This window comes from Ipomoea nil, unplaced genomic scaffold (genome assembly GCF_001879475.1).
Source record: "Ipomoea nil cultivar Tokyo-kokei standard unplaced genomic scaffold, Asagao_1.1 scaffold1576, whole genome shotgun sequence".
In the NCBI taxonomy this organism is placed as follows: Eukaryota; Viridiplantae; Streptophyta; class Magnoliopsida; order Solanales; family Convolvulaceae; genus Ipomoea; species Ipomoea nil.
The window spans coordinates 3807162-3828869 of NW_017618004.1; the positions used below are offsets into that span (position 1 = coordinate 3807162).

Consider the following 21708-nt stretch of genomic DNA (forward strand, 5'->3'; position numbering starts at 1 on the left):
ATATCAGGACTGAAGTCGACAGTGTGAGATTCAATTACATTTAATGAAAAACGATCCAGAAACTAGGATTTGATCAGTACCACAGTTCAGTTCTGGTTCTGATTTGAACCTTTTTTAAAAAATTATAAATTTTCTATTTTTAAAATAATCTAAATTTAACATATATTTTTTTGAAACTTTTTCATTCTAATTTTTAAAATGATTATATCAAATATTTAAACTTTAAAGTTAAACTAAAAATAAAAATAATTATTATACTTTTAAAACTTTAATCTAATAATAGTTAAACTTTAAATTTTTATTATTTTAGATTCCTGATATTACGAAACTAGAATCGTTCCTGAAATTCTGATTATGATTCGGTTCGAACCAAACCGAGAATATCTAGCTATGATCTCCATCCAATTGGGTCAGGCTTTCTAGGGCGTGCCTTTGGCATTTGTCTCGAAGCTAGCGTATTGAAGATAAGTGGGTGTTTTGCACATTAGAGAAGTCTATATAGTGTTGTAGCTAATTTTCGGGGTCTTTATTTCCCCCTATTTTTAAAAGAAAAAATAAAAAAATAGAATGGATTATTATTAAATTTTTTTTCCTTTGGGATATATACAGGACGAAAGAGTAATTAACTAACACAAAAAATATGTGCTTGTGTCATACTTTTGGCTTGCTTGGGATAACGTAGGACCAACCACTTGGTGTTTGCATACGTGGAGTTGTCTGCTATATATATGGGTGTACTATTTTAATTTGGTGAGATTTAATATTCTTTTTTCTTTTTTCACTCATTATATTCATGCATGTGATATACCAAAGCCATTGCTTTTCTCAAACTTTTATATCTCTTTTCTTCACTTCACTTATTGTCGGCCTCCATCACCATCCTTTCAAGATAAAGAGCAAACTTGCTTGTCGATCTCATCCATTCCGAATACAGAATAAGTTAATGGCATTGCATGAATCACCTATTTGGGCATGTTTTTTTAGGGTTAGACTCTGAGTTACCTCAGAGCGTTAGATAGTTGGTAATATACCAAATGAATATAAGAGAGTTCTATTCAAGAAGAAGATGATGTCTAAATGAAGACATGACAACAATTTATAAGTGTAGCGAATTTATTTTTTGCGAAATATCATCAAGTGCGACCATGCAATCACCACCACAAATCAAGGACTACATGTTGCCGCTACACCATATGTTACACTTTTAATTGTTGCTTGTTGCATGTTTGCAATTCTCATGGGAAGCATGGTTCTTATATATGGGGAAAGATGAGAACCCGCGCCCTAGAAGAAAATTGATTGAGACTCATCATAACCATCAATCTAAGAAGATCAACTTAAGGACTCTAAAGTAAGGAAAAAAGGGGAAAAAAGAATGTAATAATAACATTTTGATAAATATTTAACTACATAGTGCATTAATTATATGGTAGTATCTGTTACTTTCTCAACCTACTGAAGTACAAAAAGTCAAAGTCTCAACACGGAGGTTTGAATCTGAGACATCTCATTTGAGAAATCATAGCTATGCTGCTCAAGTATAAGACCTTTGCCAAGCAATGAGTGTATATGTATACAAAATTCATATCTTTTATATTTTTAAGGAATTTGAATCCACTCTAATAGTCTAACCTGCAGATTCATTTCATGATAATAATAAACATGAGAAGGAAGATTAATGGAATAATATTAAAAGTCATATTATTATAATTATTATATTATAATGAGACAAAACATAACAAAATTTTATGAGGTTATAATATGATAGAATGAAAATATACTTGATCCTATGTATGTATCGCAACTCTATAAAATCAACACATAATGATGATGGTAATTGTGAAAATTAAGATCAAAGAGGAAAAGCATGCATGCAGCTTCTAAGAAAGTTAGCTTAGCTTATTAGCTCATATATATACATGTTAATCAAATAATAATATTAATTAGTAAATGTAATCGTCCATAACTTGCCTTTTGTGATATGATGCATTGTATCCGTCTGGATGGGTTAGCTGCGATCTGATCTTCCATTGAGATTAGAAAAGGATAACCTTAAAACGATTCTAAGGATTATATTATATTGTTTTAATTATAAAAATGGTGGAAAGCTATGATTAGTGCCGCATAGGAAGTCCAATTCCACTTTATTTTGATGATGACGTTTTTTTTTTTTTTTTTAATTGATCGAATTAATTAGTGAAGATTATATATACTCAAATCATCATTCCATCACGCCTAGCTACCCATTCTACCATATTCTTCCACGCCTTCATTCTACATTTTTAGACTCTACAATTCTAGATGCCCTAAAGCTATATATGCTATTTCCCTTACCTTTTTCATTTTTTAATTAAAAAAAAAAAGCACACATAAGGCTTACATTATTGGGGGAAATTGTGGCCCAATCGTATGTAGATTGCAAGGATTATAAAATAGATACACTAAAAAAAAATCAAATTTATTAATCAAGAATAGGTAAATTATTGAAATTCGTATGTACTTAATTTATCAAAGGATTTTCATAAATAAAATGCTGAAATCTATAGGTACTTAAGCTCTGTAACTATTTAATCTATTGATAAATATGTTAGTATTTTGTTTTTTGTTTTTTTTTTTGTTTTGTTTTTTTTTTTTAAAAAAAAAAAAACTCAAAAAAGTATTTTGTTACTTCCCATGTCTCATTTTATCTGTCCTACTTATTATTCATTTGCCAAATCAACTATTTTTTCTTTGCTTATTTTTATTAGCATTTTTTTATAATTTTTAATTTTTTTTTGTGTTTAAGAGTGTTTTTAATGTAATTTTTAAATATATAAATTTTATATACAAATTCTAATTAAACTTAATATTATGAAAAATTAAATTGTAAATAATGATCGATCATTGTTTAATTATAATTATACTATTATTATGATAATTATTAACTTAATTATCATAATAACTATTAGATTTTATATAGTAATAGCTTCAGATGTACTTTGGCATGAAGTTTTAAAAGTAGGAATTTGTTTTTGTTAATAGTATAGATGAGAAAAGGGATGGAATTACATTATAAAAAGGAGAATATTTAGGAGGAATTAAACTAATGTATGCATGCGCCATACATACACATTATTATTCGCGATGATTAAGGTAGTTTAATCAAGGAGAGGAATTAAGGTGGTGGTGGATGGACCACCTGATTATATTCTTCTGTCCTAATCTATTAGTCATGGCTTGATGTATAATTAATTCATCAAATCCAACTTAAGATGGCTCACTTCAATGATGCAAGAATATGAATAAAATAATATATTGACTAATGAGAAGTGTACATGTATTGAAATGGGGTGAATTAGTTGTTTGGGTCAGTACACTAATAAAATGGGAAAGGAAAAATCTTGGAAAAAATGGCATATATGGATTTTGTAGGGTCCATTTTTGTGCTTGAAAATTTGGGTTCATTTAACGTAGACAACTATATCAAACTAGATTCAATATTAACTTTGGAACTTGCAAGGAATTTTCTAACAAAATTTGGAATTTAAAATTTTTTCCAAACTCAAAACGATTCAGTAAGTTAAAAATTAATTCGCTTTCTTCCGATTGTACAACATTATATTTGAAAAAATAGAATTTATTAGAATAAATTACGTTTGGGGCCAACTCGGTTAAAGTATGGTAGTCTTTGTTTTGTTGTTTCCATTTGATACGGGTCAATCTCACCAAAAAAAAAAAAAAAAACATAGTTTTTTTAAAACAAATTTGCATTGCTAGAGTTTTTGTAACGTTAAAGCGTTTGTTTCTCAGTACACAGAAATTTTAGCTTTACATATTTAATCCAGTAGAAAGTATACGTAATGTTGAGATGGCCGAGTTGGTCTAAGGCGCCAGATTAAGGTTCTGGTCCGAAAGGGCGTGGGTTCAAATCCCACTCTCAACATGAACAATTGTTTTTGTCCGCCGCGGCGGCATTTGGGACAGTAATTGCTCTCTTTTAAAAATTGAAGTATATTGTGTCTTTTTCTTGATGAGTAAAAGACATAATTATAATTGAATTGATTTTTTTTTTTTGAAGACCATGAATTATGAAGTGGGCACTATAAAATCTCATATAAGCTGTAAGTTTCCTGATCAAAGTTGTATTATATGTATTTTTATTTTACTCATCATTACTTGATAATGTGTTTATTAATTATTATTAATAATTATTATTGGTGATATGAAAAATAATAATAATTGTAGTGAACACACTTAGGGTGTGTTTGGTTCGCACATGAGAATCGGAATGAGTATCAAATATTTGGTAATGGTAATGAGTTTTAGTGAAAATACTTTACATGTTTGGTAATAGGGTGAAATGAGAATGATTATCAATAATGCTGTTTGATTATGTATGATCCTATAATGGGAATAAGGATTTAAAAAATACAACACAAAATCAAGACAATTGATTCTAATATAAAGACATCCAAAACACTAATATGAACAAAAAAAAAAAAAAAAAATCTAGAATCACTAATCAAAAAGGGATGAGAAGGAATAAGGGAACGAAATGGGATAATACCCTTATTTTATTTCACTGCTGAAAATTATGAAATTTCTGACCACCTGAAAGTGATCTTAAATCAAGTCGAAAGCCTTGTTCCGACCACTTTTGATATCCGGAAAAATCTTTGTTGTTATTTCCGGTCACTTTTTACTTTCGACTTGGTTTAAGATCACTTTCATGTGGTCATAAATTCTATAATTTCCAGCAGTGTTTGGGTATGAAATTTTTAATTAAGGATGTATTTAAAATCTATAGTAATATTTTAAAAACCTATCAATCAAACAATATAACTTTGATACTCATTCCTTAGAGTTAAACATGTCAATCAAATACACCCTTATATGTTAATCTCATCACATGCAACTTTGTAAAGTTTAAAAAAAAAAAAAAAAAAAAAAAAAAAAAGTAAGTTGATGGCTTGATGGGTCCTATATATAAATAGTCATGATTCCAATAAAGAAAAAAGTAAATAATAATTAAATAGGACTGCAACTTGTTACTGCACTATATGTATGTTCATATATAGAACACGTGGAAAATATTTCGCTTCTACAAAAAGAAGTTACCAACTATCAAGCAAGCCATCTGTAAGCAGCCAACCAAGTTCCATGAATGAATGCCAAACAAAAAAAGGGCACTTGAGAGTAGAGAGCACCAAGTTTGAAGACACAAGAAAAAGAATATTATAGGGCCACATGTATATATATAGTAGTAATAGATATAGCTTAATTGCATTCTTACTTTTATAATGTAGTGTTTGGAGAAGGAAAGCAAATTGTGAACCAATTAACTTAGACATGTAAAATGTAAGCCGGCTTAGTTAATTGTTTGAGTAAATAGAAATTGGAGCACACACCACCTAACCAATTCATCAAGACAACTAATCAGAAAATGTCATGTCAACCCCTTATAAAGTACTATCATCAAAACATATGTCGTTATTTGAGATGCAATATAACCTCACATGTTGGACCATTTTACATATCATACATCTCATCACAACTACTCTTTATATTGTGTATTATAAAGTTGACCGAGTTATCTAATCTGTAAATCTTGAGTGTATTCAAATCTTAACATGTCTACTTTATAATTATACCCAAATTTCACAATAAAATTTTCTCTCCGGCCACCCTCTCCATGCAGCGTAAACATAGATACCTACATCCAATCTAATTTACAATATCAATCATGATCATAATTTATGATTTAAAGGTTAGAAATTGAACCTAGAACCTGCTATAAAACACTACTAAGAATGAAAAGGCAGGGAGGGGCTCAAAATCATGAAGAATAAGCAGTCCTCATGTAATGTTTTCCAAGTCAGTACATATCAAGAATTAGTGGGAACAAGAAGCACTAGAAATTTAATTGATGGATTGGAAAGGAGGGCGGGGATAGATAGATAGATAGATAGATAGATAGATGAATAGGCAAAAAACAAGAGAATGGTGTTAATGGATGGGAGAAGAATGATGATCACCATCATGCATAATATAAGTGAGTGTGATGGGACTAGCAACCTTTTGAATTTTATTCCATACATGCATTCATACATATAGGGGCCATGGCGGTACTACTATAATAATGACCTGATAGAGCATCTGTAATGATATAAATCATGGTGTGACTTAGCAGACAAGTTAAATATCAGTATGTATAAAAAATCTATTCACATTGGTATAATCACCACATTGTTACTGTCGAAATTTAAATCTTAATGTCTTCTCTCAAATACTGCGAACTATTGTGCTAAACCCGTATTTACTACTAATTAATGCGCCATGTGTAACTACCAATAAACTCCTGTTCCCAAACAGAACAAAACCATTTCCCATCATTACTTTGCTCCTTTTCAAATCCTCTCCTTGATTTGACTCGCATATCACGAGTTGCCTCCCCTCACTGCCCCCCCCCCCCCCCCCCCCCCCCTACTTTGCATCAGAATCAGCCTTTGCCGTCTGATCATTTCCTGTCTCGATTGCCAAATCTTTGATGATGAAGATGCCACCGGGGAGATCGTTAGTTCACTGTGGAGTATCATAGTATCGGGTTCCAGATTCTCCCTCTACGCCAAAATTAAGCTTCAAACTTAATTGAGAAACTAAAACTCAATTTTAATCCTAATTTATCGAGACACATCTTACAATTTACTTCATTCATATATATAGTCTTAAGAATGAGTCGGTGTGACTTATGTGACCAGATAGGAAGGGATCAAAGAGAAAACAAAGGAGTCTCGATCACCAAAAAATTTCAATTATACTTAACGGGTTTTCACAAAGATATCAACGGCTCTATTATGCTCTCATATCATTTTGCTGGATCCTCTAAATCAACTAGTTGAAGTGACAATTGGCCATTTAAGTTTGTTAGCTGCTCCATCGTGGTCGTTCAACCATTTAATCAAGAAAGCAGATTGTATAGCCTCCATACCATTCTGTCCAAAGACAAATATTAAAGTAAACCTTTTCAAAAGATAATAGATCATTTAATGAACTAGGTAAAAACTATTAATGCATATATATCCATCTACATCAGTAATATCAATTTTGTATCCATATTTATTAATAATTAATTAATTATTTATTTGTGAATTGATTACCAGTTAATCAAATTAATGTTATAATTTTTTTTTTAAATGAAAGACTGATAATATTATTAAATCAAATGTGCAATACAATCAGAAATTGAATAAATCCAAATAGAAGGACCAGTGTTTGAAAAAATAATACAATAATCATTAGAGATTAATTTTCAAGGCAGTTTAACACTAAAACTGCTAAATTAGACAATAGTACAATGATTAACTAGTCTTTCGCTGACTTGTGATAATAAAGGCCGTAAGTCCAAAGCTCAGGCATGCTAGAGGGTTAAGAAAGTCAATATTAGTACACGCGCGGACGTGGACTGCCGGAGGCTTTGCCAAGCGGTCCACAGTATATATGTATTCAAGAAGACACGTGGCAGTGAGAAGCTACGGTATTATATTATACAGAGTAATTCTTAAATAAAAAATTATGTGAAACCGTCTCTGATCGATCAATATAAAAATGTAATACTTATAACATAAATGTAATTCTAATTATAAATAAAAATTTTATTACTTTTATAAAAAAAAATGTAATATTTTTGAGAGAAAATTGTAATACTTTTACATTTTTATTTAAAAAAGTATTACATTTTCATTATAAGAAACAAACACTTGCCAACATTACTTATTAAGAAAAATGTAATATTTGTTATGGGAAATATAATACTTTTGAGCATATAAGTATGACATTTTCACGTTGATCTGAAACGACCCGACTCGTTTCAAGGATAAGAATTTGTGAGACAGTCTTCATCACCCAATTACCTATCCTTGCTTTTACACTATGTCAATAAGGTGTCTTCATCACTTCTGATCGATCAAAGTTTATCTATATGACTCTTCAAGTTTCAAATGGGATACAAACCTCTACATTATTGCTAGAGTAAAATTTTATAATGATTAAACGAACTAGCTGAGCTACTCTTAAACCTGAGGTGTGATTTAGTAGAATGAACTCATTCATTTTTACTAAATATCAATAAAAAGTTAAAAACAGTCTTAAATTTTTAAATTAATTGTCTCACTATTAAAAATTCATACAAATTTAATGAAAGAATTAATCACTTTACCTGACGATAAAAATTTTAAATTATACCTAAAAAATTGAGTTAGCCTCGCGAGGCACGACAACTTTTCTTAATATCTATCCAAACCAGAAAATGAGACCGGCCGACCACATACTCCAAACAACCCAACCGCGCACATGTTCCCGGTTCGCTTTCACTCATGATTCAACTTTCCGGGTCAAACTTAGCTAACTCCACACTTTACTGCTTCAACCGCGCTTTCTCCTTTCGGCGCCCAATTACCTTAGTACCCTCAAACTATGCCTCAATTAATCATAATTGGTAATACTTTCTGCCACCCTCAAATTCCTATAATTAATTATGACTTAATACCCAAAATCGTCCTCGACTATAGTTTTTTTTATCAATTTCATCCTAAACAACTTTGGTGACCTAATATCGTCCCAGACTTTTGTGTTTCGCTCAATTTAGTCCTAGACTTTTGTGTTTTTGCTCAATTTAGTCCCTCATTTGTTATTCTGTCCATTTGGTGTTAAATAAATAGACAATTCAGTAATTTTAATATTGGCATCTCTTTACTCATAGACATGTGAACTGCGAGATCCCTTCTTTTTTTTTTTTTTTACGAATTACTCCCAGAATTACTCCTAAAACTGCGAATATAAATTTTGGTTTGCAGGTCCGGGAGTAATTCTGGGTGTAATTCGTACAAGAAAGAGAAATTTCGCACTTCACAAGTTGAAAGTAAAGAGAGATCAATATTAACATTACTGAATTGTCCCTTTATTTAACACTAATTTGACGAAATAACAAATGGAGGACTAAATTGAGCGAAACACAAAAGTCTGGGACGATATTAGGTCACCAAAGTCGTTTAGGACGAAATTGAGAAAAACCACTATAGTCGAGGACGATTTTGGGTATTAACTCAATTAATTATAGCATTATTACTTAGTTGAAACTTGAAAACATTGTACACGGTACACAAGAATCGTACATTTAGCCAAAAAAATAACATAACCAATGAGAGAAGTTTCTAAGTATGGAAAGGAATCTTGTAGGACGATGGGCCTTACAATTCTAAATCATTTACTTTTTGTTGCAAATTAAATGTTAATCAACATTTTATTATAAATTTCTATTGGGTCAAAGTCCTATAAATTAATCAATTGCATGTTAATTAGTATTGCCAACCTAACAAATACAATTTAATTTGTGATAATTTTATGGCTATTGGTCTCATAAACACACATAATAGCTTCATCATTTATGCCTATTGTTCTCATAAACACACATAATAGCTCCATTGTGTGAAGATTTTACTAAATCTATCACATTATATTGCACTTAAATAAGGGAATTTTGAAAAATAAAATAAAATTTGACAAGCCAACCTGTGAGTACTAATGGTGTGGTTGGTTCATGGGTTTAGCTATTATGAATGAGAATAAAAGTCATTGTTAATCTTTTGTTAAGAACACTATTATGCGATTTGATTACCCCTTAATTAGAAAACTCATTCCCTAATAAAATAAGGGTTTCATTCCATTATCCCCCTCCTAATTAATAATTTGATTTTTAAGTTTAGATTAATGCTTTTAGATTTTTGGTTTTATATTTTATTTTTTGTTCATATTAATGCTTTGGATGTCTTTATATTAGAATAAATATTCTTGATTTTTTGTTCTTGTATTTTTAAAACTTTTATTCCCATTAAAGATCATACATAACCAAACAACAATATTGGTAATCATTCCAATTCTACCATACTACCAAACATGCAAAATACTTTCACCAAAACTCATTACCATTACCAAGCATTTGATTACCATTACCATCACCAAAACTCATCCCTTGCATGTGTGAACCAAACACACCCTAAGAAATAATGAGCCACCATAATTTACATCATCTCAAATGCTCTATCGAGCCGGAGTGTGGGGGGTCTTTGAGTTGTTGTTCCATCCTTATCATATAAATATCTCTACAAATCATCACTGTAATAATTTTATATAAAAGTACATTATTTTGTGACAACAAACAATGCAATTGCCATGTTTGGTAAATGGTTGTTAGCTGATAGCTGATTGGGTTAATTAGAGGGTATAACTAGTTGATAACATTAACTGATTATAGGAAGGTGTTTGATAAATTAGATGTTAGTTGTTAGCTGTTCGGTATAATTTCTTTTCTCAAAAAGCTAATTGAAAAAGTCTCTTTGATCAGCTTTTTGAATTTTAGCATTTTGAAGTTAATTTTTTAACCAAGTCAAACGATTAATAGTGGTCAAATAAACTAAAATTAGCTTATAGGCTAATATTTTACCAAACAAGGCCAATATATTTTATTTTAATAGTTAAACATTTATCATATGTATTTAATTTTTTTATTTTGTTTTTGAATGAACTCTCAAAATTTTGTTATTAGACTATATGACCGTTGACATAATTAATAATTGGGTATGTAAGCTACGTGCCAACATTCACATCAATTTGGAAAACTTATTAATCATAAATTAGATGATATGGCAATGGAAAATAAAATTAATTTTGTGAACAAGAAATGACAGAATTCCAAGGTCTATAGTGTAGTCTAGGGGCCTTAAGATAGTATGTTTGCTTTGTAGATTCATCAATACTGAAGAATGACAACATCCACACGTGAACAATACATGCAACCAAATTTTAGTCGTCCATTTGACTAATTTGGCAAAACGTAGGTTTGAATTTCAAAGGATGGTTGTAACGTAACTTGGATTTTTACGATTATTATTTTTGTTTTCAACAAAATTAGTAAGGTAATTAGGTTTTTAACCTGTGTCTTTTTGACGCATTAACAGTTGAGTGTTGTTTAGGGTAGTGTATGTTCGACTTTGAGGAAACAACAAAACCTACTAATTAGACTTGTAATTATCAAATCAACAACTTGATCAAATTGATTAGAATTACCTCCAATATTTGTGTGTATACGGTATAGCATTTGGTATTTATATTACTCTAAAACTAATTCAAATATGATAAAGTAGATTTTGAATATTATTTAAAAAAAAATTGAAAATATTTGATTTTTTTATTCGGTCCAAAATCTTTTAATATTGTGCAATTTATTATCAATAAGGCAAAATGGTGAAAGAAAAAGGAGCATTATTGTGCTTTCCATGACATATAGGCACGGTTTGGTAACATAATTAGCTTATCAATTAATTTTGACTTATTTTATTACTATTAATTGTTTGACTTGGTTAAACAATCAATATGAGTGTTTGATTAATTAGCTTTTGTAACAACTTATTGTTAAAAAAATGTTAAAATTCTAAAAGCTATTCAAATTAACTCTTTCGATCCGCTTTTTGAGAAAGTTATTTTGCATGTAATAAACTATCAACTAACCACTAATTTACCATACACTTTTCTACAATCAGCTAATGCAATCAACTAGTCAAACCCACTAACTTAATCAGCTAACAACTATTTACCAAACGCCCTCATAATTGATGTACTGTACACTAGTCGACCGACCAATTCAAAATAAGTTAATAGTTTTACTTTACAAGTCATTATAAACATAAGGTTCTGACTGATTGACTCAGTTATAGAGATAAAATCATAATCGATCAATTCAAAATAAGTTAATAACTACTTGGTTGCGGTTGTAGGGGTAGGGTTGGATTGTAATTGTTTTGTAACACAGAGAAATAAATTGGGGTGTGGCTTAAACCCTGGGCGGAGAAAAGGAGGAAACAGACAAAATCAAGGGATCTGCCCTGCATGTCTTTATTGCACGGCTCCTTCCCAGCAATGGATGGATCATGCAATTCCAAGTCCACTCTTCTCTCTCCCTCTCTCTATCTCACAACACTCTTCGCTTCTCTCTCTAAACATCATTCGGGCATATCCCATAAACAATAGCAGCCTCTGCATTTCTTTCAACTTTACAATTCATTAATAGGTAGGAGGAATTTCATTCATACAAGCCACCACTATTCACAGGGGGGGCAGTGTTTGGGGGAGTGTGTTTGTGTGGTGATATTATTTATATATATATATATATATATATATATAATATATAATAAGATAAAAGTAGGTGAGTAGGCGTCGTGGCAGTCTATAATATAGGGGTATACACTCTTTTCTTTCTCTCACACAATTCAGAAAAAGAGCATTGCTTTTTTTCTTTAGAAAGAGAGAGACACAGACAGAGAGGTGTGGGTTGCGTGCGATTTGAAGCAATTCCGTTTGGACATCCTTCGACTGAGCGGGAATCTCCTCTGCTTCTATACTCTTTCTTCTTTTTCGCTTCCTTATATTTTACTCCCCCCACATTTACTGCCTCTATCCCATGCACCCAATGCTCCAACACTCCCTCTGCAACTCCCTACAAAGAGACAGCCCGGCAAATTTTCAGTTTATTTGTATATATAGCTAGCTAGCTTTTATATCACACTCCAAGAACCATTACACCACTACCTCTCACTTTCCACGTTTCTTTTGGGGTTCTCTAGTGACCGCTCGTGAGGTTTTTGGGTGGTTTCTTGGTTTTGATAGTCTGGGTTTTAAGTAGCCACGAAAGATTGCTGCTTTTCTTGAGGTTTAAGCATGTGGGTTTCCTTTGCTTTCAGTTTTGGATAGAGTTTTAAGGTAAAAAATTTCATCTTTTTCTTCTTGTTGACTTTACTATATATGATCTCCTTTTCTTTTCTTTTTGCCTTGAAGATAATGCCTTGTTGGTTTCTTTTTTTGCAGCAAGCTAAGGTCTTTGTAGTTCTGGTTGTGTTTATTGAGAGTGGGTATTGTTGAGACAAAAGAGATGGAGGAATATGCAAGAAAGGGTGAAAGGTATGGCGGCGGTTCTGAGGAGGAAAAGCTTGAGCTGAGGCTTGGTCCACCAGATGGAGGGTGGTCCTCCAGAGGAAGGGAGGAGTCTTCTTCACTTCTGAGTTTTGGGTATTTCTCTAATGGTGGGAAGAGAGGGTTTATGGAGTGTGTTAATGGAGGTAGTCAAGCCCCCCACAAATTCTCTTCATTTCTTCAGCTGAGTTCACAGGGCCATATGGGTGTGACTGTGAAGGAATCATCACAGCCTGGTTGCAACAAAGGAGTAGAGGTTCAGAGTTGTTCAGAAAAGAAGGCACCTGCAAATACAACACCCACAGCTGTGCCCAACAACACCTCTCAGAAAAGGTAGCCATCCCCCCAACCTTTTCCTTTTTCTCTTTTCTTTTATTCACTGTTGTTTTTCTTTTGGACAGAGGATATTCACTATTTCACGCTTTGCTACCAGATCATGTCCTCCTGGTGGTCCATGCACTATAGCCTATAGCTTTCTACCTTTTTTTTTTTTTTTTTTTTTTGCCATGGACAATTGATTTCTTGTACTAATTTCTTTATTTTATTTTTCTGATATGTCTACTTTTGTGAAACTATGTGCTTTTCTATGATTGTGAAGGCCTGCTAATGTTGCTCACTTGCTCCTTTACTTTTGTACATACTTACCAGTTCATTAATTACTCCTTCCTTTACATTATTTTGGGATAAAAACTATAACTTTCATCATTAATCCCTTTCCCCAACACTTCCCTTTCATGGTTATGCAATTTGTTACTTTTCATGCCTATTCTTGAGCCCACCAAAGTCTAAATTCCCTCACCCCGAGCCCCACAAGAAGCCCATCACGTTAGGTGTAACTCTCACACTGGGACTGTCAGGACTCGGTTTTGTGTCTTTACCCACACCCCATGCCTATTCTGTGTATATATGTTGTTGTGCATATTGATTGCAACATTTGAGAACTATCTCTATTATATGCCATACCTTTGAAAAATTGTGATTAAGCTTGAGTTAATATAAGATTTACCATCTCAATATGCAATCTTGTGAGTTTGGTTAGTCCAAGAATCATATGGATCTAAGTGCTGACTTGTGTTGTATGTTGATGTAACATTTGAAACAAAAGGACTGCTGCTGCTCCAGTTGTGGGGTGGCCTCCACTGCGTTCGTTTAGGAAGAATCTTGCGAGTAGCAGCAGCTCTCAGAAGCCAGTTTCTGAGGCGCAAAATGTGGTCCCAAACAAGGCTTCCAGTGAAAAACCCATGGAAAGTAACCCGAAAGGCTTGTTTGTTAAGATCAACATGGATGGGGTTCCCATTGGAAGGAAAGTGGACCTTAAAGCCTATGACAGCTATGACAAGCTTTCCTCCGCTGTTGATGAACTGTTTAGAGGACTTCTTGCAGGTTCTTTAACCGTTGTCTGGATAATAACTAACTAGTTGATGTTTAAGGTTGCTATGGTTAACGAATAACGACTATGTTATTCTAAAGTGTTTTTTTCTTCTTTGTTGTGTTATAGCGCAAAATGAACCTTGTGCTGGTGGAAAATGGAACAAGGAAGACGGGGAGAAAGCCATTACTGGGCTTCTGGATGGGAGCGGGGAATATACTCTTGTTTATGAGGATAATGAAGGGGACAGGATGCTTGTTGGGGATGTCCCTTGGCAGTAAGAATCTGATGCTCTCTTCTTTTTAATTCCCCACATCTGATCCTAAATCTTTAAAGAGATGATGATCTCTTATCTTTGATTAATTCTCCTCTTAGTCTGCATTACACGAATATGATTCTCCAGATTCCATCGACTTTTACAGATAGTTAAAGATTTTGTTTGTGTGCTTGGCAGCATGTTCGTGTCTGCTGTGAAGAGGCTGCGGGTGTTGAAAAGCTCTGAACTTTCCACGCTAAGATGTGAGCCCGACTTCTCTTAGTGTCTCAATGTTTTGGGTTCGAATATGGATGGTTCTCTTGCTATAATCAGTGTTGTTTTCAGGTGGGAAGCAGGTGAAGCTTTGAGGTTTAGGAAGATGAAGCAGCAGCCATTTGTTTCTGCAACTCTGACATATTAGAGAGAGCAAAATTGATGGTGTTTGAGCAGAAAGAGATTGTATGTAGATTATTATGACTTTTGGATTTGGGATGATATGATAATTTTCACTTGCCTTTATTATTATTATTATACTTTTGGATTATAGTCTTCTCCCAAAAGTTAGCTGTGTATGAAAAAACAGACAACCAGATGTTTTTACCAGTAAAATTTTCTTTTCTTACCAAGTATTTGTAACTGTTGTTACCTATCTGTGTTGTGTGTTTCTTGATTCATAAACCTGGGAATGAAATCTTGCTCTTTAATTGCATTCATCATTTTCTTTTATGTCAAAACTCTTTTGTCAGAGCATAAAATTTCAAGTCCTCACTGGTACTGCTTGCTAAAAGAAATTAATGCACACATGGTTTTGGAGCCATAGAGACGTGTATAGAGATCGCAATGGGGTGGGTTCGAATTAGGATACATACATCTATCACTCACCCATGCCATAAAGAGCTTCTCCAATATTAAGGCATCACCATCAATGATTTTTGAGAGGTTTTGAGAGAGAATGGTGAGTTCCTCTGCAAGATCATGTTTTTTGTGAGTCCTGCAAGAGAAAGACAAGGTAGAAGGCTACTGCTTTTGTGTGCATTACACTTACATACAACGCTAAGCCGAGCGCGTGTAGTCCATGTCCTGGTTGGCGTGTTAACTGCGATGTTTTTTTTTTTGGCTAACCACATTAGTAGTTTTTCCCAGTTCTTTTTAGGCAAACAAGGCTTATGAGGATGAGAGAGAGGGATGAAAGAGAATTTTTGAAGTCTTCTTGCATACGGTGATTTTTTTGTAGGACCCGTAAGAGAGAGAAAATGAAAGGGAAAGGCGATTGTGCGTGTGTGATGCACAGATCCCACCCGCTGGCACGTCAAAAACCACCCCAAAACTTCACTATTCCTTTCCTAAAAGGTTGAATCCCCAGTCCCAAGGGCCTCCCACATCCCAACCCTCCCAACCCGACAAAGCATTTGGGGATGTAAATCATGGTAACTCAGCTGAACCTTCACCCTTGTGACCAACTGAGCTGCCCATACAGGCAAAAAAAATACCTTACTGTTGAGGTTGCCCTAGGTAGATTTTCTAATGAGGTGGAGGTGGAGGTGGGGGTAGGGGGAGAGAGAGTTTGGATTGATGTACTAGGTGAATTTTTTGTGAGGCCTGCTAACTAATTTTATTTAAAAAGAAAAAAAGAAAAAAAAAAACAGAGCTAGCTGGTGCGTGTTTCTCGCACCAGTTACACCTAACCGCGATCAAGGTGGCCGCCGGTTGCTTTTTTGTTTTTTTGTTTTTCCCTCCTTTTTCATTCCCCTCTTTCCTTGTTGGAGCTACAAAATCCTGAGCAAAAACCAAACTGTTGGGCTTCCTCTAATAGGTGAATGTTTTGAACATCCAACCTCAATTATGTGTCTACATACACTAATATCAATTATATAAATAATATTAACTATTCAAATTGGTCAGATAATTGACTTAAAAACTATAATGTTGTAAATTCGCCTCTTCTTAGAAGCGCTGTTTATTGACCTAAATTAAACACACCCCACTCACTACAGGTGAAAATTTTTCATTCAAAATCAATCGATGCAGGGTAGATGGGAGCATGTACCCAGAGACATGTAAATTATCATCCTAAAAGGCAATGAAAATTCATAAAGATTATCAAGATCTGACCTTTATGAGTGCATCAGCAAGAGACTAAAAGTATGCTGAAAATATATAAAATATGAAGCAAAAGGGCAGTAGCCAACAGTTGAGAGATGAGAGATCAACAACTCAATTCTCAATTTTATTACCCCTAATTGGCTCAGTTATGGGGCAGAACTGGCAATCCATTATGACAAATGATATCCTCAGAATAATTATCCATCCCGAATGAATGTTGTACGGCAAAATCCGCCATGCCGCAATCTCCTAAACTACTACTCAACATAAGAGCAACTTTTGCAGAGAATTGGTCGGAGGCAAAAAGGCGAGATAAGAATCAGACCAAAACTGAAACCAGTGTCTAGCAAACAAGGTTTTTTTTTTTTTAGTTTCGACGGCACTTATTAGGACTTATCTTCGAGATAGAGCGAGTGTGAGGCTGCAAGAAGAGCAGCTCCAATGCCCGAACCATCAACCGAGTGCTCGAACACAATGTGGGCCGCCATTTCCTCGCCAACCAGTTCGTTCAAACTATTCTCCAAGCACTTCCGGTATTCCGTGTAGTGCTCGTACAATCCACCGTCCATAGCTATCACCGTCTTCGAGGACCCACCACTTCTTGCCGTGTCCCTTCCCATCTTCTTCAGGATGCCCAAGATCCCGGCAGCAGCAAGCCGGGCCCCACGTGTCGCGATAACGTTGCACAGTTCAACCACTACTCTCCTTACTTTCAAGGAGGTATTGGGTATCTGAGGAAAAAACACGACACGTATGATATGAAATGCTACAAATAAGATTGTTTTATTGACAATTTTTCATTTCCCATATAATGCATAAACCCGTAATAACCAAAAAGATGTACATTTACAGGGTATACCTCGAGAATATCCTTCAATTTGTCACCGACCACCTTTAAATCAGGGGTTGAATCGTGATGCATAGCTGACATATGAGGTGTCCTGCGTTTATATGCAAGAAAGTATTCAATGCTATTGGCAGAATATAGATAGAGAAGTAACTTAATGCAATAAAATAAAGAAAACAAAACGAATTAAAAACCTAGATAAAGGGGAAGATGGGAGCAAAAGTTCAATAATCGATTTGGCTTAGACTGTACAATTATGAGTAAAATACTCGTTAAAGATACTCAGAATCTTAAGAAATACCTTAATATAAATGGACACTGGAGTTTTGGAGGGACCTCATCGCCAAAAATAGCAGCTTCTTCAGCCATTTTGAGCAAAACTCTACGTAAAATTTCTCCCAAATACATGCCGGAGGTGATCTTTTCAAATATCTGTAACAAAATCGAAATACCATTCACATTCTTTCAACCACAAAGTTTCTGTCAAAAAGGTAGGGATCGAAAAACAATCACACCTGTTCACCGGGATTCAAACTTTCAGCATCCAAGGCATGATCATACTTTGTCAAGGGAAGATGCGATGCCCTAAAATTACCCCACTCCATGTTGATAACCTGTGGTGAAGTGTAAAAGGCATTACTATTTATTTCCTTGGTTTATAAATTATAATAGAAGACAGATAATTTTCTTTAAGCTTACCAAATTGCATATAAATGTAATGAAGAAAGTCAAGAAACAAAAAGATCTATAGTCATAGTAAAATTTCTAACCATCTCTCCAGATTTCGGGAGAGGACCGTGCCACTTTGGAATCGCCTGAGCCCGTTCGACATATGCTGCATTAGTTCCGGTACCCAAGATCACCGCAACAGCTACATCTTTGTTCGTGTATCTACCACCAGCCAATGTTCCGATTGTATCATTGACCTTCAATCACGCATTGATGCATATAGAACTCAACTCAAATTTACACAAGTGCTGAAACAAAACTTAATCTTTTTTTTTTTTTGTCAGACCATGAGGCGTCCTGAGCAGGCCCTAACTGTAGGAGACACCTTTAAGCCCGTACCATACTCAGACTAATCCCCGTTCGCACCGAGCCGGCCCAATTAAGGGGCAAAGTGCTGACCAGATTGGTTTTTCCATATGAGAAGGGGTTCAAACTCCCGACCTCTCTTAAGGGACAATTATGCATGGCCACTCACACCAACCAAGGTGGTTACTTAATCTCTTTGTGTCTTCACTGCCATAGAAAATGAACAATTCAATTCTCGACTACTGATCAAGCAGACTTACCAGAGCTGACACTCGCATATCAACACCTTTTCTCTCCAAGGCCTTCGACAGTTCTGCAACTACATCTTTGCCAACCTATACCATAAATTGAGAGAATCAGTTCTGCATTTCTTTAGACATGAAATGCAAAATTCATTCTAGGAAGAGATAATGCCACTTTGGTCCCTCGACTATAGTGGCATTTCTACATTTAATTTGGTCTTCAACTATCAATTCCACCACTTCTGGTCCATTGACTTTTACAAGTTTACCATATTTTATCCAAAATGTTTGAAATGCCCCCACTTTCACCGAACTTCACCCTTCTTCATATGAAGTCATTTTGAATTGAATTTGGTTGATTTGAAAATATAGCACCAAAAGTGGCAAAACTAATAGTTAACGACTAAAAGTGGTATTAACTCTTATAGGAACAATAGATAACTACTGTTCTAGTTTGTCATCAAAACCACTAAACACATCTGCTATCTACTTATTGTGCTTTACTGGTGACAGGGACACTATCCTCCTAATAATATTTGAACATTAATAAGATGAAAGTATGGATTCGAAAAAAAATTAAAAATTGTATATACTTCTCTACCAATTTTAGTCCCATAAACTAAAACTCAATTGGCAAACAAATAAGTATACTGCATGAAACACAATACCATAGTATAAATCAAACATTTCTAAGGAGAATTATTGTAAAGAATGGAGGTAAAGAAACACAAACAGACAAAAAGGGGTTATCACTGACCATATCATCAATCGAGAAGCCTTTGGTCCACCTGATAAGGTTCCCAGAATTAATTGAAGTCTGCATTACGGGGAACGAAAAGGTGAAACCCAGTTCCCTCTGCCTACCAGGAGGTTGATTAAATTTTTGTTCTTCTTCTGCAACAAAGTTTGCAAGTTTTTCCGCAATATAGTCAAAAAGGGCCTGAAACCATACCAACATCAATAGGTAGCTCAAAGGTCATTTTAGCTATATAACCATAAACAATGTAGAGAAAATAAGCACTTACATCTGCCGTGCCAACCATCAAATTTGGAGGAATAGATGCCTCGGTGAACTCTTGATGTACAATACCACCAGCTTTCCCTCCCAACTGCACCCGCAACACACGAAAATTTGTCCCACCAAGATCCAGGGCATAAAAAACTCCATCTTCATCACTTAGGAGTATAAAAAGAGAGCTTTTAGGGATACTTTTCTTAACCACAGGTTGTTAGTATGCAGACTACTCTAAATATTTAGCACGCTTGATATCAGACTCCATGAGACCTTATACTGAAATTATAAATGTCAGAAACTTAAACCAACAATCTTACTCCTGGAAACAAGAAAACCCCACTAAAAGCCATATAAGAAGAACCATAGCAGCAAAAGTGAAGCCTTTTAGGGAGTAATACATTTCTCTAAAATTTACAACAAACTATGTAGTATATATAAAATGTCTTTGCAATTCCATCTAAAGTGTTCTAAGATTATCAATGATCTAATTCCCAAATCAATTCCTAGGCTCCTAGCTGCACTTGATAATAATGAATCAGAAGACTTTGGAAGTAAAACTCCTAATTTGTCGTTACTGTCATCATTGAGGTAAAGATTGTTTTTTTTTTTCTTCTCCTTTTCAAGTAAATCAACAAGAAACCAGAAGATTTGGGAAGCCTGGAGTCCCAAGAATACACCAACTGAAGGAGTTCTTCCCTAGAAATGAAACTACAAGTAAATATGAGAGAGGAAGAGAGTAGAAAGCTGACCCAGTGGGGAGATTGTCGACATAGCTGATGAGCATCTTGAGCTTGCTGCCGCCCTCGGAGGCGAGTCCGGCGTGCATCTCCACCACCATGGCATCGGCCAACTGCTTGAGCTTGGCATCTGGGGTCCCGCATTTCTCCTCGAATTCGCGGAGAATGGACACGCACCGGGCCCACTTGCTCGATTTCCTCATACGGTGGCGGACCACCAGCGCCGCCACGGCGCACACCGCCGCCGCCCCAACAACCGCAGCCCCGACAGCAGCCTTCCTCATTTTCTCCCCCAAATTTCAGGAAAAAAAAATTGAAAATAAAAATAAAAATGGGATTTTGGAGAGTGGGGTAGAAGCAGAAAGGGGATCCGATCAGAGGATGACGGAAAACGAAAAATGGGCAGAAATTAAAGGAAGGTCGGAGGGGAGCTATTAAGCTTTCTTGAAGAGTGACTTTTTTTAAAAATTATTATTTTTGTAAAGGGGAAGGTGGTGTGGGTACGATGACGAAACACTGAATTTTAAACCATTATATGTGTTGGATACTTTTACAGTATCTTTGTTTTATGTCTTTTTTCCCCCATAATTTAAAAAGATAGAGAGATCACACTACTCCGTAACTAATTTCTATGAATTATCTAAATATTACTCCGTAACTAATTATCTAAATATTACTCTTTTTATTTTTAGAATAAATAGTCAAAAGATAAAGACATTGTTAAAAAAATAAAAAAAAAAAAACTTTTTTTAACAAGAAGAAATATGATATTTCTGTATTTTTTTAATTTTCTCGTACAAATTGATATAATTGATTTTTATTTTTAATATGAGCATAAAAGTAAAATACATTTTTTAAAAATAATTTTCTTTTGTTTTTAAATTTTAAAATATTTAAATATAATACATGAAATAATAGGAATTTTCTTAAATTATTTACCATAATTATATCATAATAATTACTTAATTAGATTTTATAATTTGTGGGTCAAATATGATAATATTGAGTATGATGCTACAGGGTCTACATAAAGTCATAAATATATCTCACGTGCTAATTTGTCAGCATCCATTGGGATCCAAAAATATTTTCCGATAAAGCGTTT

At 34.2% G+C, this 21708-nt stretch overlaps 2 protein-coding genes and 1 non-coding gene across 3 annotated transcripts; 2 read left to right on the plus strand and 1 right to left on the minus strand.

The window, feature by feature from the left end:
• The first annotated feature begins 3340 nt into the window (after nucleotides 1-3340).
• On the plus strand, nucleotides 3341-15324 carry LOC109190665 (auxin-responsive protein IAA16-like). The gene is made up of 6 exons (XM_019341213.1): nucleotides 3341-3346; nucleotides 12914-13332; nucleotides 14105-14382; nucleotides 14498-14645; nucleotides 14823-14887; nucleotides 14970-15324. The coding sequence occupies exons 2-6, from the start codon at nucleotides 12959-12961 to the stop codon at nucleotides 14990-14992; spliced, it is 888 nt and encodes a 295-aa protein (XP_019196758.1). The 5' UTR covers nucleotides 3341-3346; nucleotides 12914-12958; the 3' UTR covers nucleotides 14993-15324.
• On the plus strand, nucleotides 3842-3922 carry TRNAL-AAG. The gene has a single exon. It is a non-coding gene; the product is annotated as a tRNA-Leu (tRNA).
• Nucleotides 15325-16825: 1501 nt separating the features above from the next.
• LOC109190790 (hexokinase-1) lies at nucleotides 16826-20887 on the minus strand. Its single transcript, XM_019341395.1, has 9 exons — nucleotides 20616-20887; nucleotides 19877-20027; nucleotides 19609-19791; nucleotides 18870-18944; nucleotides 18345-18500; nucleotides 18090-18188; nucleotides 17876-18006; nucleotides 17587-17668; nucleotides 16826-17458 (listed from the first exon to the last, which is right to left on the minus strand). Exons 1-9 carry the CDS (start codon nucleotides 20885-20887, stop codon nucleotides 17114-17116), a joined length of 1494 nt encoding a protein of 497 aa, XP_019196940.1. The 3' UTR covers nucleotides 16826-17113.
• Nucleotides 20888-21708: the final 821 nt, after the last annotated feature.